Here is a 20,884-nt window from a genome sequence, read left to right on the forward strand (position 1 = left end):
CCCTGGTGGTGGGAAAGTACATAATATTATTCAATAAATCAAAGTATCGAGGCTGACGGAGGGCCCAGTTCACTTCAGTACATTACTAGACATAGGTGTCTGCAGTGCAATAGAATTACCTTCAAGTGTTCCAAGTATGCCTTTCTGATTTTTTATCGATTTATGGAGGTGTTTGGAAGTCGAAGATCTTTGCACATGTCTCCCCAAAATCCATAGGCCTGGTAAACCCTGCACTCCTTGATGCACAAGCCATGTTGAGGTCGGCTTTCTATGCTTGTTTTGATGTCAGTTGGAGTTTTCACTGTTTTACGAGACTATAATGAAAGACAAGATGTACAATGCCATGACAGAATTTCAATAAATGTAGCCTGAAAAGTATTCCAAAGTGAAACGTAGGTTGGCCAGGACTCTTTTAATTAAAACACACATAACCTTGCCTTATTTGGTGTCATTTTATTTAGGACCACCTCACCAATGTGACTCTGGATTGTTTTTCTTCAATTTGACATACTGTATTGACACAGTGGCTCTAGGACCATTAAAATGATCAATTCGAATGAAAAAAAGTTGGATTTTTTTTTACTTTGAAAATCCCAAATGTTCCCTGTCTATCAAAGGGCTGCGGGTTTCTTCTTCTTAACCAATAGGAAAAGAGGCTTTTGGTTTTTGTTTTTGTTTTGCGCAGCCTGCAGTTTGATCTCTTTTCAGGAGCGTGCACGTTACAGCTGTTTTGAACGTGCACGGAGCGTGCACTGAAAAACAAGCCTTGCATACCTTCATGAAGCTGGCCCCCCACCTCTCGCAAAAATCAATGAAAATACTCCCAAACGTTTGTGCTGCGTTAGTGCTGGTTTGTGCCGAAAGAATGATATCTTTTGCAGTTTTCGTTTTTAAGACATAACACATTTATTATACGGCGATGACGTCACTCAGCACCCCCACAACATCTCTGCCGTCAATCTGTCCTGTGTAGTGAATGTCTGCACCCGAACCATAACGGACTATACCAGTCCATTCCTGCACTTTTTGTGCGGTGGAAACACACCTTAAGTGACCTGAGAGGGAGTGATTGGGAAGAACGTCTGGCCTGAAGGTTATCAGGAACAACACACAGAGAACCTTACACTACCCTTTGAGGAATTGAACCCTGGGCTCCTCAAAAAGAAACAAAGTAGGTTTATCCTGATGTAAAACTGCACTGAAGCATGTTGTTGTGGCTGAGTGGTTAAGGTGATGGACTAGAAATCCATTGGGGTCTCCCTGTGTAGGTTCGAATCCTCCCAACAACATTCTTCTTATTTTATACAGGAAAACTTCTGATGTAGAGACACCCTGAAATCCAAGGACAAGAGTCCCCTGAAGACAGGTTCTCCTCTTCAGAGGGTCTAGTCATGAGGACAAGTTGTAGGACCAAAATGGACCAACCACCAAATACCTTATGGTGGCTGATAATGATCCTACAGGTGCAGAGTCACTGAACATACCGAGCAGAACATAGTTCAGTCCCAGATGCATAGAAGCGCAGAGCAATGAGGACCTGTTCTTCCACAGACTGGGACTCTTTTGGGTTCTGCGTTGAAGTTTTGGCCTGACAAGGTCTGCAATGTACTTAATATCAGCATTTCCAAAGGGGAAGAGAGCGTCCAGTTCTTCAGTGGTGTATTGCTCCAGTGGTTTTGCACACTCAGCATACACCCTTTGACGGTGTCCTCTTCCACCAAAATGGTGGTGGGGATAGACAACACCTGCCATGTCAGTGGCCGTTTTCCAATTCTTAGAGCGCCAGTGTGTACTCGCCTACATCATGAGTAACTACTTGCAAGGCGTCCTCGGAAGTGCGGAAATGCAAATTTGCGAGGAAGCATCGGCGTTAAAGGAGAATTGGAGCACAAGTACTTGATGAAGCGGTGGCTGTCATGGCTGGATGATGGACCCTGAAGCTGAGGAGGAGGAGGAGGAGGAGGAGGAACCTGTTGTCTCTCAGGTTCAGCAGGAAGGTGATTTGTACATGATATTTTATATGATGATCTACATTTTAGAACATTATTGTAAAATAGTACCTTTTCTGTCGCATACATGCTGTGTATATTAGTGTATAGTACAATGTACAGTACTGTGTTTAGTACCATGTACAGTACTGTATAAAGTACAGTGTATAGTTCTGTGTATAGCACAGGGTTACTATTACTTCTACCTCCTATACAGCCTTTATTTTACTCTTCATCTCCTTGAACAATGAAAGCAGCTGATCAGAAATGTTCTACTAATACAAACTAGTATTTTACTGTTTTACTGAAGATCCCTGATGTTTATTAAATGAAGTAACCAGGATTCCACATACCTGCTGCTTGTTGTCATCCTTCTGGTCATGTCATTAATATGTACTGTAGTACATTTGTCTAATATACATCCTACAGTTAAGCACTCCAATCATTAGCTGTATTTTCTCTTTAGAATAAATACATAAATGGCTTATACTGTGTGAGAGTAAATACATAAATACACACATCGCTTACACTGTCGAGTAAAGAAAGATATCAAGCAGAAAATAAAGGAAACTTTATTTAATAAACTTCAGCAGAACCTACAACAGTAAAAACACAAGTTAGAAACATTATGTACATAGAATTATGACATTGTTTTGTAAAATTCTAAAGTTCTTTCTAACCTCATATATTATAGAGTATTTTTTAACGACAGGTAGATGCAGGAAAGATTCTACCTTGCTGACATGTTTCAGCTTCATCTGTAGTCTTCCTCAGAGCATCGTCTGGCCGGTCACCTGATCAAGACCGACATGTCATCACAACCAGACGATGCTCTGAGGAAGACTACAGATGAAGCTGAAACATGTCTGCAAGGTAGAATCTTCCCTGCATCTACCTGTCGTTAAAAAAGACTCTATAATATATGAGGCTTATTGATGTGTACATTGGCAACTGGGGATCTGTGCAGGATGCTCTTGTCCTGCACAGATCCTCCATGTACCAGCAAGTACTGGTACCAGCTGGGTACTTTCTGCTGGGTGACAGAGGAAGTACTGTATCCGCCAAGTACTTTCTGATGGGGGACAGAGGAAGTACTATATCCATGCCTGCGGCGCACAGTTGTTATTATATCACTGTAATGGCAACCTGCTTTATTTCAATAATCTAAATCATGAACATGAAGGAAATAATAAATTCTGATTCATGATTACATCAAAATATATCAAATGTTTTCATGTGAATTTTAACTGACAGGCAGGTTGAAACCCAACAGACACCAGGACAAACCTGCTGGTGCTCCGTCTTTCTGAGAGCCTGGAGAGACGTCCTCTGGTTGCTGTCTGAGTGTTGTCTGTGTGGCATCGGGTGACATCATGGAGGTGGAGAGGGAGGTCCAGGGAGGAGAAGGAAGGTCCAGGGAGGACAAGGACGGTCCAGGAAGGAGAAAGACGGTCCAGGGATGATGATGGAGACAACCAGGTGACACTGAGGACGTCCATAGGGACCTGGCAGGAAGTGATGTGCGAGCGACACTCACTGTCCAGCTCCCTGCTGCTGAAGAACGACCTGCAGGCCTCAGAGAGCAGAACCACATCTAGACAGGAAGCTCTCCTCATGTGGTCATGTTCTCTACTCATGTGTAAATATATGGAGATAGATGGATAAAAACAGAGATCAACAGACTGTAAATGATTGTATATGACTGTAAAATATAGAACTGAACATTTGTCTGTTTTATTTGATAAACAACATAATGTTGCTTTAAAGAAGAAATTGTCTCGGAGGAATTTCAACCATTATGAGGTCTATGAGGAGGACATAGAACAAAAAGAATGACACACTCCCAGTTCAGTAAGTAATTAACTCATGTATGAATAAAATATAAACATGTAATAATTCAAGCATCAAAAACAATCCTCACTCCTCATCTGGAGGAGTTCCTCTTCTCCACTGGACCAGGCTTCAGGTTCCTCAGTAGTCCTGGATTCAAATAGTGCTTGGTGTTAGTTTGAATCCACAGCATTCTCAGTATCCTCCAGTAGAACCAGTAGAACCTCCAGTAGAACCTCCAGAAGAGCCTCCAGAAGAGCCTTCAGTATAACGGTAGAAGACATTTGTACGACTGAGTTAAAAGAATATGTCCAGTAGTACCTTCACCTCTCAGTCAAGTTAGATAGTTATAAACATGATCTTTCCCCTCAGCAGCAAATTTAAATGTACATGAGCACTGTTAGATTTACACTAAAACATTTAGATCTCATGTTTAACCACAGTAGAGAACCACACCCAGCCTCGTCTCAATCTGGATCCACAATCTCCGAAAACGTTGGAACTAGGGCTGAAGGATTTTGGAAAATAATCTAATTGCGATTTAATATGCAATTATTTTTTCAAGGTCCTCTTCTCATGTATTTTTCAACAAACAAGCAATAAATCAATGTGTATTATAATAAACAATATAAGATTTATTCTACAAAAATTGTTCTTTCTTATAGGCGAGGCTTATGTTAAGATAAAGTCAAATGAAGCATGTATTAATATGAAAGACAGTTTATTTATCTTCTACTTCAATTACAGTAGTAAACTTACTAAGTACTGTGACTTGCAGTCTTGTAAGCGTTCACCACAACAAGCCAACTACTTGTCCATTGTGCTGATCAAAGCCGTGAACCCAGGCTGGGTCACTATACTAATGCAGGGCTGGACATTAAGGATTTTGAGCGGTTTGCTCATCTACATTGCAGTAGTGATGCACCGAGCCACGTTTTTTCACTTCCCATCCGATCCTGATACTTAAATTTGTATATCTGATGATACGATTCTGATACCAGAGCACTGTTTGTTTTAATATTATTATTATCATCGTGTAGCCCAGCTATTCCTATTCTCTATTGGAAAGGGCTCTGAGGTCTGTGACACATAACTCTCGTATTTTGATAAGTCTTACTTGACTATCTTTTGTGTCTTTCTGTGCTTGGGCTTCTGATATTGTTTACACTAATGGCACAACTACTTATTTGAAATGAATACTTCCTGGAAAACAGTTAACTAAAATCATTCCCATTTTAATAAAAAACAAACTCCATTAAACAGGTGCGTAAACAAAAGATACTGGCAACAATTCACAATAACTCAAAATTATCCAATTGATATAATCAGGTTGAATAAAATGTATTTTCTATCACAGTGTGCACACTGGTAATTAGTTCATAATCATTTTAACCCAAAACTCAAAGCGCAGGCCTGCTTCGTTGCCCGGGATTCCACACAGCAAAATAAGGAATATCCTCAGTCATTTCCTCCCTGAGGAGGAGAAAAAACAAAACAAAGTGGTACCTGGTCCCACGGAACTGGAAGGATTCCCTCCTACCAGTCTGACAGGCTCAGTCCGGGAACAGCTGATCGACGACAGCCGGAAACAGCTGATCGACGCCACTGCAGCACCAGCGGAGCGTCCTTCCCGTTGCCAGAGGAACTCTGAGTTTTCCGGTCACTCAGAGCGCTATCTGGTTTCGTCTTGCTGTCTCCAGGTGGGAAACAGCAGGGTGAGCTACCTGCTCAGCTGTGGTGCCTGCCCCTGAAGCCGCTGGCCGGTGGTGAGGTGAATCAATCACTCACTGAACTAGTGAGTGATCCTCCAGCTGTCAAAGCCACAGACTTCGGGTGGAAGTTATCTGTTGCGCATCCAGCTGTCCTTTCACAGTCCTCTCCCAGATCGTCTCACCGACAGATCTGTCCACCGCGGCATGCAAAACACCCGCTTCCTTCCCTGGGTGCGGACCGGTGTGTCTCAATCACCAACACGCCTCGAGTCTCCAGCTGACCTCCTAATTAAATCAACCTCTCCCTTCACCTGATCTCTGACGCTCCTTTCCCCGTCACAGGTGAAGGTTCACACAACAAATCAAAACAGAACAACCTGAAGCATTGCTGCGATTGAAATAAAAAGGAACAAAAAAATCACAGACTCGAAATTGACATTTTAACTTAAATGAAATACATGAAAAAAAAACTTTCTTTTCCACAATTTTCAACCTGGCTACAATCGATATTGTTGATTTTATATGAGGCTGTAATAAACTCCTCTCTACAGTAAAGTATAACTTGTACAAATGTATGCATGTATTCTCTCAAAAGACAACTTGAGGTTAGTATCAGGTCAGAAAAGGAAGCAGTACAAAGTATTTTTGTTCCATTTGGACAAAGTGGGGGTCTGCGTGACGTCATCATCTCATAATAAACTAGTTCTATCTTTTGAACCTCAGAATGACTTTATTAATCCCTGGAGAAATTATTTAGCAATGCAGCACAAACACAATGTTTCCAGCTCTAACGCAGCTCCAACCATTAGGACTATTTTCAGGGAGTTTAGCGCGGAGGACACAGCTTCACAGAGGTGTGAATCGACTGCTACGGCAGAGGAGCTGCTGTTCATTGTTTTGATGCCGTGGTCAGTGCTGTTCTCCTCGGAGAGCTGGAGTTTTAAAATGGAGATGTCTCTTGACAAAGCGACCGCCTCGCTGTATAACTGCTTTGCTAACATCCACGTTGCTGTGTTGCTTTGTGGTGTTTTAAGTGTAAAATCTATCCAAACAGCAACATGTTGCCATGAAAAGTTGGATAGCACAGTGCTACTTCCCTAGCCTGCTCGCTGGCTGCAAACTGTGGAATGGATTTCCTGACTTATTACTCCTGGTCTCATTGAGACCCGGCTCCCTTCAGGAAATCCAGTCCACAGAGCAGCAGCAGGGAAACACTGTGGATCATTTCAGCAACAGTGAAGCAGACGAGGATCATGGATCAGAAATCTCTGCAGGTTGGATCGGAAATTTCCGATCCGTGAATTACGTTGATATGGGAACCCGATCCCAGATCGGATCGGCTCCATCCCTGAAAACCACGAGCCCGTTCGGGCAAGGTGGGTGGATGACATGCGCAGGACGCGCAAGTCGTCACGTGACCAGATCACGTGAGCAGTCAAATTGCAGCCCTTGTGATTTGAAAATATTATCGCAAATGCAATTAATCGTTCAGCCCTAATTGGAACAAATGTTCAAGTCAGCATGATCTTGAAATATCAACCTCATAACAACATTTTAAACAACTATATTCTGGCCTAAAACACTCTTAAAACTACACTCTGTTAAACAATGACGCTAAGATTTCAGATTTTTCACTCACCGTTGTGTGTTTCCTCCTCCGCGATCTCCTTCGGCATCTCTTGCCAAATGCATTATGGGTAAATTGGCTTCCCAAGACTGCACGGGTCCGTGTCGCTGCATCCTCGATAAAGTGGGCGGAGCGAGGACACATCCGGGTATTCCATGTGTACTCTGTGAGAAACAGGGTACGTTCGAATTGTCCCTCCTAACTCCTTAACTATCGACTTTATCTTAACCCAGTGGATGATGTCACGGGGGTTAAGGTAATGTGTTAGGAGGCTTCCTAAAGGAGTTAGTGAAAAGTGTTAGGAGGCTTCCTAAAGAAGTTAGTGAAAGGTGTTAGGAGGCTTCCTAAAGAAGTTAGTGAAAGGTGTTAGGAGGCTTCCTAAAGGAGTTAGGAAAGGTGTTAGGAGGCTTCCTAAAGGAGTTAGTGAAAGGTGTTAGGAGGCTTCCTAAAGGAGTTAGTGAAAGGTGTTAGGAGGCTTCCTAAAGGAGTTAGGAAAGGTGTTAGGAGGCTTCCTAAAGGAGTTAGTGAAAGGTGTTAGGAGGCTTCCTAAAGGAGTTAGGAAAGGTGTTAGGAGGCTTCCTAAAAGAGTTAGTGAAAGGTGTTAGGAGGCTTCCTAAAGGAGTTAGTGAAAGGTGTTAGGAGGCTTCCTAAAGGAGTTAGAAAAGGTGTTAGGAGGCTTCCTAAAAGAGTTAGGAAAGGTGTTTGGAGGCTTCCTAAAGGAGTTAGTGAAAGGTGTTAGGGGGCTTCCTAAAGGAGTTAGTAAAGGCGTTAGGAGGCTTCCTAAAGGAGTTAGTGAAAGGTGATCACGGTGGTGTGGCAGTCGAACCGCACTTTCACTTAGTGATGTCATAATAATGCAACGGCGGCTCAAGTTAGTGACGTCTGCCATGGTGGGGAAAGAACTACATGTTTCTGAAAATGGACTACAAAAAGTTCATCTGGGTTTTATGTAATATAAAGTTGTTCTAGGCAGATTATTGCTTTGGTAACCTACAAGAGGTTAGAAAGGAGGTTCTAACAAGCCTCCGTTCCTTTGCTTATTGAGGATTCAGACAGTCTTTATCATGGCCGCCACACAAAACACTTCCGGGGTGAAGGAGAAGTCGATAGTTAAGGAGTGAGAAGGTACAATTCGGACGTACCCCATGTGTACTCTGTGAGAAACGGCCTAAGAATTAGACCAGTACTTGGTCTCCCACTGATGACGTTTCACGGGTACACGAGAGCACAAGTATGGACAGTATGGGTATTGGAAAACGGCCAAGGCTTTCTTTGGAAAGTCTGGGAATTCCCGGATGTGCCTGCGGACCTGCTAAAGTTTGGATTCCCGCACAGCTGCATCCACGCTGCTGCTGCTGCTGCTGCAGCTGCTGCAGCTGCTGAGACCACTGCTCTCAGCAGATCGATCGATCTACATGCTTCTTTTTCTGCTGCCTGATGTGTGCACACTGATGCACAATTGCCCCCTTCTGGACTCCAGAGCGTATGCTTGATGTGGCAACACACAGCCATTCATCCATTCATTCATTCATTCATTCATTCATTCATTCATTCATTCATTCATTCATTCACCCATTCATTTCTCTGAGGAGCGCTGCGGCTGCACGGCTGTATTGAACCGTCTGGTTCCATGTCAACTGAACTGACTGCACATTAGTATGATTGTTAATTTATTCATCTTTGCTGAGCCTGACCCTGTAACGTCTGGTCAGACTGAAGCGCTGGTTGGACTCCTTCTGGACGAGGCGACAGAAAGAGAGAAGTTGAGCTTCATCCCGGTTGAACAGGGTTTAATCCATATAAATATGATGAGTTATGATTTAAACACTGACTCTGTATTAAAACATCTTGAAACCCAGTGAACTCCACCTTGCTGAGTCGTCACACTTTTTCAATGATTGAATCGGAGAAATATATCAGGGTTTGGTTTCTTCAGGCAGAAATAATGTAAAAAAAAACTGTCAAGATAAAAACGCAGTTATTCACATATTGAGATTTATATATACAGGATTTACAAATCTGTCTCACTCCATCTCTCGCTCTCTCCAGCTGTCTCTGTCTCTCTCTCTCTCTCTCTCTCTCTCCATCTGCATTGGCAGTGTTTATTATTTTGATATCAGACATTGTTATATTATGTACTTGCAGTGTTTTTACAAGTAGACTTTTTCTGTGTAGTGTGTGTGTGTGTGTGTGTGTGTGTGTGTGTGTGTGTGTGTGTGTGTGTGTGTGTGTGTGTGTGTGTGTGTGTGTGTGTGGGTGTGTGTGTGTGTGTGTGTGTACTGGTGCTGAGCACTGAACTGTCCATAGATCAACGTCTGATCGAATGTTGGTGGTGTAGTTCACCTCCGGACCAGCAGATGGCAGCAGAGAGGAGGACTCCGAGTTCTTCATCCTGCTGCTTCCGTACCTGCGTGTGTGTGTGTGTGATGAGTGGATTACAGCGAGAGAGAGTGAGACAGAGAGACAGAGAAAGAGAGAGACACACACACACACACACACACACACACAGAGACAGACACACACATACAGAGAGAGACAGCGAGAGAGACCCAGAGATAGAGAGATAGACAGAGAGATAGACAGCGAGAGAGAGAGAGAGAGAGAGAGAGACACTAGGAGAAACAGAGAGAGAGAGAGAGATGTGGCTCTCCGCTCGCCCCCTCCTCCTCCAGGTGATCAGAGCTCCTAGTTCTGGATGGAGGAGACTCTTCAGTGCAGGGAAGAACCGCACAGGTCAGTTCTACGGTACTCTACTCTTCTGTACTGTACTCTACTGTACTATACTGTAATGTGCTCTACTGTAATGTGCTCTACTGCAATGTACTCCACTGTAATGTGCTCTACTGTACTGTACTCTACTGTAATGTACTCTACTGTACTATACTGTAATGTGCTCTACTGTAATGTACTGTACTGTACTGTACTCTACTGTAATGTACTCTACTGTACTATACTGTAATGTACTCTACTGTAATGTACAATATTGTACTGTATTCTGCTGTACCCTACTCTTCTGTACTGTACTCTACTATACTGTAATGTGCTCTACTGTAATGTGCTCTACTGCAATGTACTCTACTGTAATGTGCTCTACTGTACTGTACTCTACTGTAATGTGCTCTACTGTAATGTACAATATTGTACTGTATTCTGCTGTACTCTACTCTACTGTAATGTACTCTACTGGTCTGTGCTGGTCTTGCTACAGTCTCTGGTTCTCTGGTCTTCTGGTCTCTGGACCTTCTGGTCTCTGGTCCTGCTGACCTGCAGTAACAGAGACTCTCTGACTCTTGTCTGTTTGTGTTTGAAGGGAAGCTTCAGCGGAACGGAGAAGAAAAGAAAACTGTGGTGAGCTCCTGTCCCTGTTTCTGTAGACCTGGTCCCTGTTTCTGCAGACCTGGTCCCTGTTTCTGTAGACCTGGTCTCTGTTTGTTCTTGCAGGTCTGTATTGAGGGGAACATTGCCAGTGGAAAGACCACATGTCTGGAGTACTTCAGCAAAACCAGCAACATCGAGGTACAACAGCCCTGTTACTGCATGATCTCCTATAGACCTCTGGTCTGGTCCTCTGGTCCTGGTCCTCTCGTCCGTTCCTGATCCTCTTGCCCTCTGATCTTCTGGTCTTGTCTGGGTGCAGGTCCTCCCAGAGCCGGTCTCCAAGTGGAGGAACGTACGAGGACACAACCCTCTGGTAAGACCTGGTCTACCTGCTCAGTCTGATAGCAGGTAGACCAGGACCCAGGAGGGACTGCAGGGACTCTAGATGGACTACAGGGACCCAGGAGAGAGTAGTTAAAGTGTGTGTCTGTGTGGAGGGTGGGGTTAGAGTCTGGGTGGAGGCTGGGGCCTGTGTGGAGGTTGGGGTCTGAGTGGAGGGTGAGGTTGGGGTCTGTGTGGAGGCTGGGGTCTGGGTGGAGGTTAGGGTGTGGGTGGAGGTGGGTTCTGGGTGAGGGTGTGGTTGTGTGTGGAGGTTGTAGTCAGGGTGGAGGTTAGGGTATGGGTGGTGGTGGGATCTGGTGGAGGTTAGGGCCTGGGTGGGGTAGAGGTCTGGATGGAGCTTAAAGTGTGGGTGGAGGTGGGGCTGGTGATGTGGGTGGAGCTATAGTCTTAGGACTCTGTCCCTGCAGGCTCTGATGTACCAGGACCCTGAACGTTGGGGTTTGACGCTGCAGACCTTCGTCCAGCTCACCATGTTGGAGCGACACACATCGACTGCAGTGAGTCCTGAACATACTGCTGAACACACTGTTGAACACACTGCTGAACGTACTGCTGAACATACTGATAAACACACTGTTGGACATATTGCTGAACACACTGCTGAACATACTGTGTGTGTGTGTGTGTGTGTGTGTGTGTGTGTGTGTGTGTGTGTGTGTGTGTGTGTGTGTGTGTGTGTGTGTGTGTGTGTGTGTGTGTGTGTGTGTGTGTGTGTGTGTGTGTGTGTGTGTGTGTGTGTGTGTGTGTGTGTGTGTGTGTGTGTGTGTGTCAGGAGGCTCCTGTCAGGATGATGGAGAGGTCCATCTTCAGTGCCAAGTACATCTTTGTGGAGAATCTCTTCAGAAGGTTTGAACTGCAGCTCCTTCTTCATGGTGCTGGTTCTTCATGATGGTATTGGTTCCATCAGCTGTTCCTATGAGCTGTTCCTATGGGCTGTTCCTATCTGCTGTTCCTATGGGCTGTTCCTATGAGCTGTTCCTATGGGCTGTTCCTATCAGCTGTTCCTTTTGGCTGCCACTGAACAGTTTCACACTCTGACTAATCAAGAAGAAGACAACTGTATGAGCACAGACTGTTTGACGTCGTCAATTCTCTTCAGACTAACTCATGAATGAATGAATGAATGAGTCTCCTGTGGAATGTTCCTGCAGTGGGAAAATGCCCGAGGTGGACTTCGCTGTGCTCAGTGAGTGGTTCGACTGGATCACCTGCAACGTGTCACTTCCTGTTGATTTGATTGGTGAGAGAAACACACACACACACCCTGAAACACGCACACACTGAAACACACACAAATACAAACATGCACACACAAAAACACACACACACACTGCTTCACACTGTTACTACAGTTTCAAGATATAAAGTCAGCATGAGTCAAATATTAACTTTAGAATAAAGTGAGTGAGTGAGCGAGTGTGTGTTTCAAGATTCAAAGTGTGTATTGTCATGTGCACAGCAAAGAAACGTGTTTCCCTGAACAATGAAATTCTTACTTTGCTGCCCACACTGAACGCCACATCATTTAGAAACTATACAAACTATAATAAACTTAAGCAGTAGAAGTAGAAACCTATATATTAAAACTGTGCAAAAATACAAGTGATATATACAATTGAAGGTGGAAGTAATTAAGCTCCAGTCTGTACATAAAGGTGTGAGGTAGTCGGCAGTAGATGGGACAGATGTGAACTGGACACGTGTGCATCTAAAGTGCATATTCAGTACAGACGTGTAAATTCAGTGTAAACGAGAGGTATGGGGGGCATGAACAGTCTGCTGGACTCCTGTCAGCTGTTTAGAGTCTGATAGAGGGAAAGAAAGAGTTCTTCAGTCTGGTGGTCTTACATCTCACACTTGTGTCCCTCCGGCCTGAGGGTAGAAGTGAGAGCAGTCTGTGTTGGGGGTGAGTGGGGTCCTTGATGATGGCGGATGACTGTGTTGAAAGCAGAGCTGTAGTCACTAAAGAGCATCCCGATGGAGGAGGCTTTATTTTACGGTTGAGAGAGGGAAAAGTGAAGGGCAGCAGCAATGGCATCTGAGGTGGACCTGTTGGGACGGTAGGCGTACTGCAGGGGGTCCGTGGGTCCGGTATACTGCTCTGAATGTGGCTCAGCACCACCCTCTCAAAGTACTTCATAATGATTGGAGTGAGTGCTACTGGCCTGTAGTCATTCAGGCAGGTGGGGGGGCTCTTCTTGGGGAGGGGGATGATGGCGGAGGGGGGCTCTTCCAGGGGAGGGGGGTGATGGTGGTGGTCTTGAAGCAGGAGGGGATGGTGCTCTGGCTGAGGGAAAGGTTGAAGATGGAGGTGAGAATGTCTGTCAGCTCATTGGCACATGCTCTGAGGGCCCGTCCAGTGTGTTTGTGTGTGTGATTCTGGTGTGTGTCTGTCTGTCTGTCTGTCTGTCTGTCTGTCTGTCTGTCTGTGATGACCCAGTGTCTCTCTCTCTCTCTCTCTCTCTGTGTGACCCAGTGTCTCTCTCTCTCTCTGTGTGTGACCCAGTGTCTCTCTCTCTCTCTCTCTCTCTGTGTGACCCAGTGTCTCTCTCTCTCTCTGTGTGTGACCCAGTGTCTCTCTCTCTCAGTCTACCTGCAGACGTCTCCAGTGAATTGCCTCCAGCGGCTCCAGCATCGATGTCGAACCGAGGAGAAAATCATTCCACTGGTGAGGAAGCAGCACAACATGTGTTCACCCACAGCACAGCGTGTGTGTGTGTGTGTGTCAGCTCTGTGTGTGTGTGTGTGTGTGTGTGTGTGTGTGTGTGTGTGTGTGTGTGTGTGTGTGTGTGTGTGTGTGTGTGTGTGTGTGTGTGTGTGTGTGTGTGTGTGTGTGTGTGTGTGTGTGTGTGTGTCACCAGGAGCACCTGCAGTCCATCCACCAGCTGTATGAAGACTGGCTCATCAGAGGGACCTCGTTCTCCCTTCCTGCTCCGGTCTTGGTGAGTCACTACAGAGTCTCTACAGGGGCACTAGAGTCTACAGAGTCACTAGATTCACTACAGAGTCAATACAGAGTCACTAGAGTCTCTACAGGGTCAATAGAGTCACTATAGAGTCTCCAAAGTCTCTAGAGTCACTGCAGAGTCACTGCAGAGTCACTGGGCTCTCTACAGGGTCACCACAGAGTCACTGGAGTCTCTACAGGGCCAATAGAGTCACTACAGAGTCTCTACAGAGTCACTAAAGTCTCTACAGAGTCACTGGAGTCTATATGGAGTATGCTGAAGCAGGGAGGAACTAAAACATGCAGGACAGGATCCCTCGAGGGCCGAAGTTGGAGACCCCTGGTGATGGATGTGACCTGTGACCTTTCTGCACCTCTCTCAGGTGATTCCTGCAGACCTCGACCTTCAGGACATGATGCTCCAGTACGAAGAAATCCGAGAGCAGATCCTGCCTGCAACACTGCTCTGACACACACACACACACACACACACAGACACACCCACCCACACACACACACAATAATAAAACCTGCCGGGATCTGATGACAACAACCTTGATGTTTTTTCTTTTTCTTTGTTTTAACTAGGGGTGGGACTTTAACGCGTTAATTACAATAAATTTATTAAAAGAAAAATAATTCATAAATTTTTTTTTACATATTTGATCACAGTATGCTCCATAAACAGCGCGGAACTGTTTGTCATTGCACGTTTTTTCCGTGTGGCGGGGTTCGCTCCCGTTCAAAGAACAACCACCGCAATTCCAAATGGCAAGTCGACTTTTTCCTTTTATTGTCCCCAAACAGTGCCGGTGCTCGTTATTTACAGTGAGCAAAAAATATTTACAATAAGAACAGAAAAACATAACCATGATCCCAGCTCTTCCTTTAGCTGGGTGCCCACTCCTTTTATACTGCTCCGCCCCTCCCAGGGGTGTGATTGAGTCTTCTTCACCAATCATAAGTTCATAACACAAATAATAATTACATCCTACTTTTAGGTCAGTTTATTTTTCTAATAAAATGAACAAAAACATTTTCCAAATAAAGTCACGTAATAATTCCTTTTATAAACAAAAATTAATAGTTAAACTAAACACCAAATGATCACCTGACCCTAAAGTCCCGCTCAGGCTTCGTTATAAACCCGGGTTAACTCCACCCCGTCTTGCCTGTCACCAGCTCCACGGCGTCATGTCACCGGTCAGTGTGTGTGTGTGTGTGTGTGTGTGTGTGTGTGTGTGTGTGTGTGTGAGGATGTTTGAATGTTTGCGCAGGTAAAACATAGCCAGTCCAAGTGTGCACCCCTGGCTGACTATGCTAACAGGTGGGGAACGACGTGTTCACTGACCGAGGGTCTCCGCTGCCTGCGTAACAGCAGGGCGGAGTGCGGGCGAGCGCGTGCGTGTGTTTGTTGCCCCGTTGCTGATGGAGCCGCTCCATCACATTCCGGTACACCGATTACACGATGCACGCGTGACGTCAGAGCTCGGCTAAAGGCTACCAAAATGGAGGAGTTGGATGAAAGCTCGCTGGTGGGGCCAATGGAAGCAAAGTTTTATTTCAAGAAACGACCTGACGGTAGCCTTGAGAAAAGCGTGGTTCTGTGCAAACTGTGCAAAAAAGAGTTTGCATACCACCGAAGCAACTCCACCGTCCGCTACCATCTCAATGCAAAGCATGTGGGAGCGAGCACAGAACCCGCCGGAGCTAGTAGTAGCACTAGCAGCTCCGGTACGAGTACAAACAAGAGGCGTTTGCAGCCCAAACTCCAGCAGATGACTGGCTTCAGGACCAAAATGATTAAGTCAACGTAGGATAAACTCACAAATTCACTCGCTAAACGGGTTGCTCTGGACTGTAGACCACTGTCAGTGGTCGAAGATAAAGGATTAGAAAATGTGCTACAGATAGCAACATGCAATCTAACGTTCCAGCTGCCGTGCAGAAAAACTATTTCAGATAAGCTCCAACAGCTTTATGAAACTGAAAAGCAAGTAAAAATGGATGCATTGTAGAAAGCTGAATTTGTGGCTCTGGCTGGGGATCATTGGACCTCCGCTAGTAATTCCAATTATGTTGGTGTGACTGCACACATTGCTGATGTCACAGATGGGACATGGCATCTCCAGTCTTCTGGCCTGACTGTGCAGAAGACGCACACCAGACACTCTGCTGAAAACTGCGCTGAACAGTTTCTCTCTGTGGCAGAGGAATGGGGAATTCAACCAAAGGTCACCACAATTGGAGCAGACAGTGCCCGGAACACGACGGCTGCAGCAAGACACTTCCCCTTTCAACACATGCCGCACATCTTCCACTGTTAGCCTTGCTGATAGTGGGTGACTTTAAAGACAGCCCTGCTAATACTGAGGAACTACAGCAGGGACAAAGAAGACTGGGGCAAGAACGAGAGCCACTTATCCAGGAGGTTTCCACGAGGTGGACGTCAACGCTTCAAATGACCCCTCGTCTGCTGAAGAATCAAGAGGCTGCTGTTGCTGCTTCAGACAGACTGAAGCGCAAGCTGGTCATGTTGACTCCATCAGAGCTGGTAAAAATGTCTCCTTGAGACATGCAGGTAAATAAAAGCTATTTTAAAGGCATTTATTGTTACCGTTTCTCTATAATTGACTGTTATTTTGTAGATCAATAATCTTTTTCCTGAACTGTCTTCTGCAGGTTTGTGACTGAGCTCCTGGGAGGTGAGACATATGTCTCACTTTCAGTGGTTTTACCTGCTCTCCGCCACCTGTCCCGCACCATGGAGCCCTCTGATGAGGACGCAGCCTACATGGGGAAATTCAAGGCTGCCTTCACAGAGGACCTGTCCCAACGTGTTGCTCCACTCAACCGCGAATGGCTCAAGATGGCGACTGTGCTGGACCCACGCTTTAAGGATCTAAAGTGTCTTCCGAGGGGACAGCGAGAAAAGGTTTGGACCAGCCTTGAGGCTCTGCTGCAGGAACAGTGTAAAGATACCTCCACCACACAGGAGCCAGCGAGGGAAAAGATCCTCCTCTTCTCTTCCTTGTCTTCAGACTCTGATTCAGAGGAAGAAGAACTGGGTAACAGGGCCCTGACTTTGTACAAAGCTGAATCCACCGCCAGCGACGCAGACTGCCCACTGCAGTGGTGGTCTAGTCGCGCAGCGACCCACCCACACCTGTCTGTCCTGGCCCGCAGCTTTCTGACTGGCCCTGCCACTTCTGTCCCATGTGAGAGGCTCTTTTCACCTGCAGGTCACATGGTGACCAAAAAAAGAGCTTCCTTGAGCTCTGACAATGTTCACTGGCTGGTTTGTCTGAGCGACTGGCTGAAGGAGAAGACATAAGCCTGGAGGTGTTGTGAGGCTGAATGTTTATCTACGACTGTTATTTAGTACTTTGAGTTCCAAAGAGATTTAGGCCAAATGATTATTTATTGTTGAAATTTTACTTTTCATAAATAGTGGATAACACTTTTACTTGGATTTGTTTCATTTTGGCCAGGGATATTTTTAATTTCTTAAACATTAAAATAGTTTGAGTTGACTGTATTTTTGTCTATTTATTATTTGATTCATTCATTCACTAAAATCCATTTAGATTGAGAAGTGTTGGATTTTAGGGCAAATATTGTTATGCACTTAAAATGTAATTAATTTTGATTAATTAATTACAAAGCCCCAAGTTAATTAGTCAAAAATTTTAACCAAGTCCCACCCCTAGTTTTAACAGAAAAATCATTGTTTAACGTGTTTTTCTCGTTGGATTGAATAAAACTGAAGGTGATCCAGTGTGTTTTCATGATTGATCATTAAATGATTACAAAAGGTCACATTGACATTTTCCAGTGGCGGTTCTCGACCAGTTTCCCTGGGGGGAGGGAGGGCTTTTATTCTGAAAGTCCTGGCCCTAACGTGTGTTCAGGGTTGTTTTCGGATGTCCAGTGAGCTGTTGAACGTGTCAGCCCTGCTGTCCGCTGATATCCACTCTAATGGTACGTCCAAATTGTCCCTCCTATCTCCTTCTCTATCCAGTGTGTGGCGGCCATGATAAAGACTGTCTGAATTCTCAATAAGCAAAGGAAAGAAGGCTCCTTGCTTCCTTTATAACCTCCTTTAGCCTAGGAAACACTGATGCTTCCTTTGGAACCTCCTTTAGCCTAGGAACCACTGATGCTTCCTTTAGAACCTCCTTTAGCCTAGGAACCACTGATGCTTCCTTTAGAACAGGGGTTCTCCATCCTGGTCCTGGAGGGCCGGTGTCCTGCATGCTTTAGCTCCTCCCAGCTTCAGCACACCTCAATCTGATGGTGATGTCATCATCAAGCTTGTGAAAAAGCCAAGTAAGGAGGCTCTTATTGGATTCAGGTGTGTTACAACTGGGAGAAACCTGAAGCTTTACACGCTGTGGCTATCACCTCGCTATTTATGTCTTTATTCTGAAATTAGACTGATTGTTACTCACTTTGTCACGATTAATAATGAATCAGTTCTATCCTCTGTATCATTTGAAGATGGAAGTTTGACATATGAACATAGAGCTGCTGATTCAGTATTAATGTTCCACTAAAGAACCATCTAGAACACTGCAGCTTGGCTGTTTATGATTACGTGGGTCTGTAAGTCTGATATTTGAAGACATTAAATGTTTGAGATGAATCTGGCTTCAATTCTCCACCTCACCATCAGTGCTGCAGGTTCCCCGTCTCCAAAATGTGTGTGTGCAAGGTTCAAAGTTTGCGTACCGGTACGAACGTTCTCATGCAAAGTTTATTTTTTTAAATCACAAACTTTGCGTGGGAAGTGGTGTACGCATCTTTCAGGACCTGTTTTGTGCTTCAGCAACCTTTATAGATGAGGCTCCTGGTGTGAGATGCTAAAGATGGACCCGAAGAAAGACGGATGTTGATGATGCCACCGACCAGAGGCGCCGCAACGGGGTAGGCAACGCAGGCAATTCCCTCGGGCCCCGAGCTGAAGGAGGCCCCGAGGGACGGCTGACATCAGTCAATTTCAATGACAAAATAATGTAACTGCTTTGAGACGCTGCAACGACAGCGCATCGAAAATCCCCCGCACGGGGCCCTTTCGGATGTAGTCACTGGTTCGTTGCGAGTAGGGGGCCCCCGACAGACGGCAGATATCAGCGACACAACTTGAAACCCCCAGGACACATTACAATGACACATCGGGAACCTCCCTAATGGGGCCCCACTACTACCCTGCATCAACGTGCTGTCCTTGTCAAACACCGAAAAAATGAAGCGGACAAATCCGTCAGGACACATGAAGAGAAAAGAACATATGAAAAGAAAAAACGTGATCGTGGTAAGTGAGAGTGTGTAAGCTGTGTGTGTTACATTTTAAAAAGTTAGTCCCAGTTAGTCCCAGACACTTTGTCCCAAACTCCCAGTCATCCACCAAGAAGCAGGAAAGTTCACTGCACGTTTAAGTCCGTGTAAAGGGAATTCAGCCATTTTCTTCTAAACACATTCATAAAGTGTGTATATATGTATTTAGAAATGATTCAGATTTGACAGTGTGGTTAACAATACACTTCTCTGGTATGACAAACTTAGAGCAGATTTCTATTCTAACTTTATACCAATTTAAACGGGTTTATTTAAGAAGTAGTCCAGCTTTGCTTACACACTTTGTCATGAGTCTTGTGTTCATACATTCATAGCCACACAATAACTTAGTCCTTTGCTGACAATGATATTTTCTCCCAGAATAAAGTGTTTGTTGTCAAATGCTAAAACTAATACCAGCATCAATGCTGCTGTCAGTTTATAGACTGTGGTGATAAGATAGTAATATAGTAATATATTCATCAATTTTCTGCTAGAGTCTAAATGTTACATTAAATAAAATGTTAACATGAAGCATTAAAGTTGTTACTGGAATTGAATGTTCATCAATTATTCCATACGTATCTCAAATGTTGAGTATTTGTGTTGTTTGTTTTGCTTAGTTGCATTTTTATCGTCCTTAAAATTTTGCACATTTCAGTTCTGTTTCTTTTTCTGGAATTTATATATTGTGTGTAAAGTTTGCATTCAGTTTAGATAGTTATGTTATTTCTTATTTATTTGATATGTTAATTATTTAATTATGTATTTCTTTACTACTTTACGACTATCTGTCGTGCTGGACTTTATCCATCATCATTCTGGGGCCGGGAGGCCCCATAGTCCTTCTTGCCTCGGGCCCCCAGGGGGTCTGGAAACGTCCCTGCCACCGACCAACATGAACTGAAGTGCAGCAGCTCAGGAGGAAATGATTTGGGACTTTGCTGTGGATCCTGAAGTGAAAGACCAATGACTCTCAGCAAGATCTTTGTGAAGCTCTGGAAGAAGACGTCTTTGAAGAGCACAGAAACTGAGAAGCCTCTTCTGAACAGGGCCCCCGAGGAATTCCAGGATGAATATGATAATAAAGAATTTGATGTGTTTGATTAAAATTGATTATAACGAATGTGATGATAATGATGATGCAAAAGGGGGTGGTAATGTTAAGGGGATGTGCTGTTTGTTTGTTATTTTCTGTGTTAATTGTTTAGTTGTTTGTGTTGGCACATAGCACGTGCCAAAAGGGGGAATGTCGGATTATTTTAACTTAAACTCTTCTGTGCAGTCTGCCATTTTAGCTCCACTGTTCGAGACAATAGGATTGCATCCTCCCATGTGTTTTCCCCTCCATTTCTCAGACAATAGCCTGTTGATGTGTAAACAAGGAAGTGGTCACAGGAGGCGGTTCACAGAGACGGAAGGAGATACCGCCTGTCTGATTCAAAAGTCAATGTTTGGGTAGAATCTCTCTATTTCCCATCCTTAAGTTGATGGGCCGTGTCCTGTGCAGCTGACCATGTGGTGAGAATGTCTTTGTTTAATAAATAATTGTGTTGATTCGTAACTATCTCAGATCTGTTGTTCTTGAGCCAGCCACAGTTTTAGGAATATGCAGAATCTAGTGAAAATATTGAATAAAATGATATCCAACAATAGATTATATATCGCGAGAGAGCTATTTTATCGTGGAAATCACGCCCCGGAAGTACACAGTGGTACTTCC

The 20,884-nt window shown here is 44.6% G+C and overlaps 1 protein-coding gene across 2 annotated transcripts; it reads left to right on the top strand.

Annotated features, from left to right (window-relative positions):
- The first annotated feature begins 9,560 nt into the window (after window positions 1-9,560).
- On the top strand, window positions 9,561-14,450 carry tk2 (thymidine kinase 2). 2 transcript variants are annotated; one of them, XM_080481783.1, is made up of 10 exons: window positions 9,561-9,890; window positions 10,468-10,505; window positions 10,599-10,673; window positions 10,795-10,848; window positions 11,285-11,374; window positions 11,650-11,723; window positions 12,029-12,117; window positions 13,466-13,545; window positions 13,739-13,819; window positions 14,208-14,450. In XM_080481783.1, exons 1-10 carry the CDS (start codon window positions 9,797-9,799, stop codon window positions 14,292-14,294), a joined length of 762 nt encoding a protein of 253 aa, XP_080337909.1. In that variant the 5' UTR covers window positions 9,561-9,796; the 3' UTR covers window positions 14,295-14,450. The 2 variants fall into 2 exon arrangements, with proteins under 2 accessions (XP_080337909.1, XP_080337910.1); XM_080481784.1 differs by having other exon boundaries at window positions 14,221-14,369.
- The last annotated feature ends 6,434 nt before the right edge of the window (window positions 14,451-20,884 follow it).

The sequence above is a fragment of the Lipophrys pholis genome (assembly GCF_963383615.2).
Source record: "Lipophrys pholis genome assembly, chromosome: 15".
Taxonomy (NCBI): domain Eukaryota; kingdom Metazoa; phylum Chordata; class Actinopteri; order Blenniiformes; family Blenniidae; genus Lipophrys; species Lipophrys pholis.

Coding starts and splice junctions, on each gene's coding strand:
- tk2 (XM_080481783.1), top strand. CDS start 9,797: ATGTGGCTCTCCGCTCGCCCCCTCCTCCTCCAGGTGATCAGAGCTCCT. Junction 12,118..13,465: donor ACTTCCTGTTGATTTGATTG/GTGAGAGAAACA, acceptor TCTCTCTCTCAG/TCTACCTGCAGACGTCTCCA. Junction 13,820..14,207: donor CCCTTCCTGCTCCGGTCTTG/GTGAGTCACTAC, acceptor CACCTCTCTCAG/GTGATTCCTGCAGACCTCGA.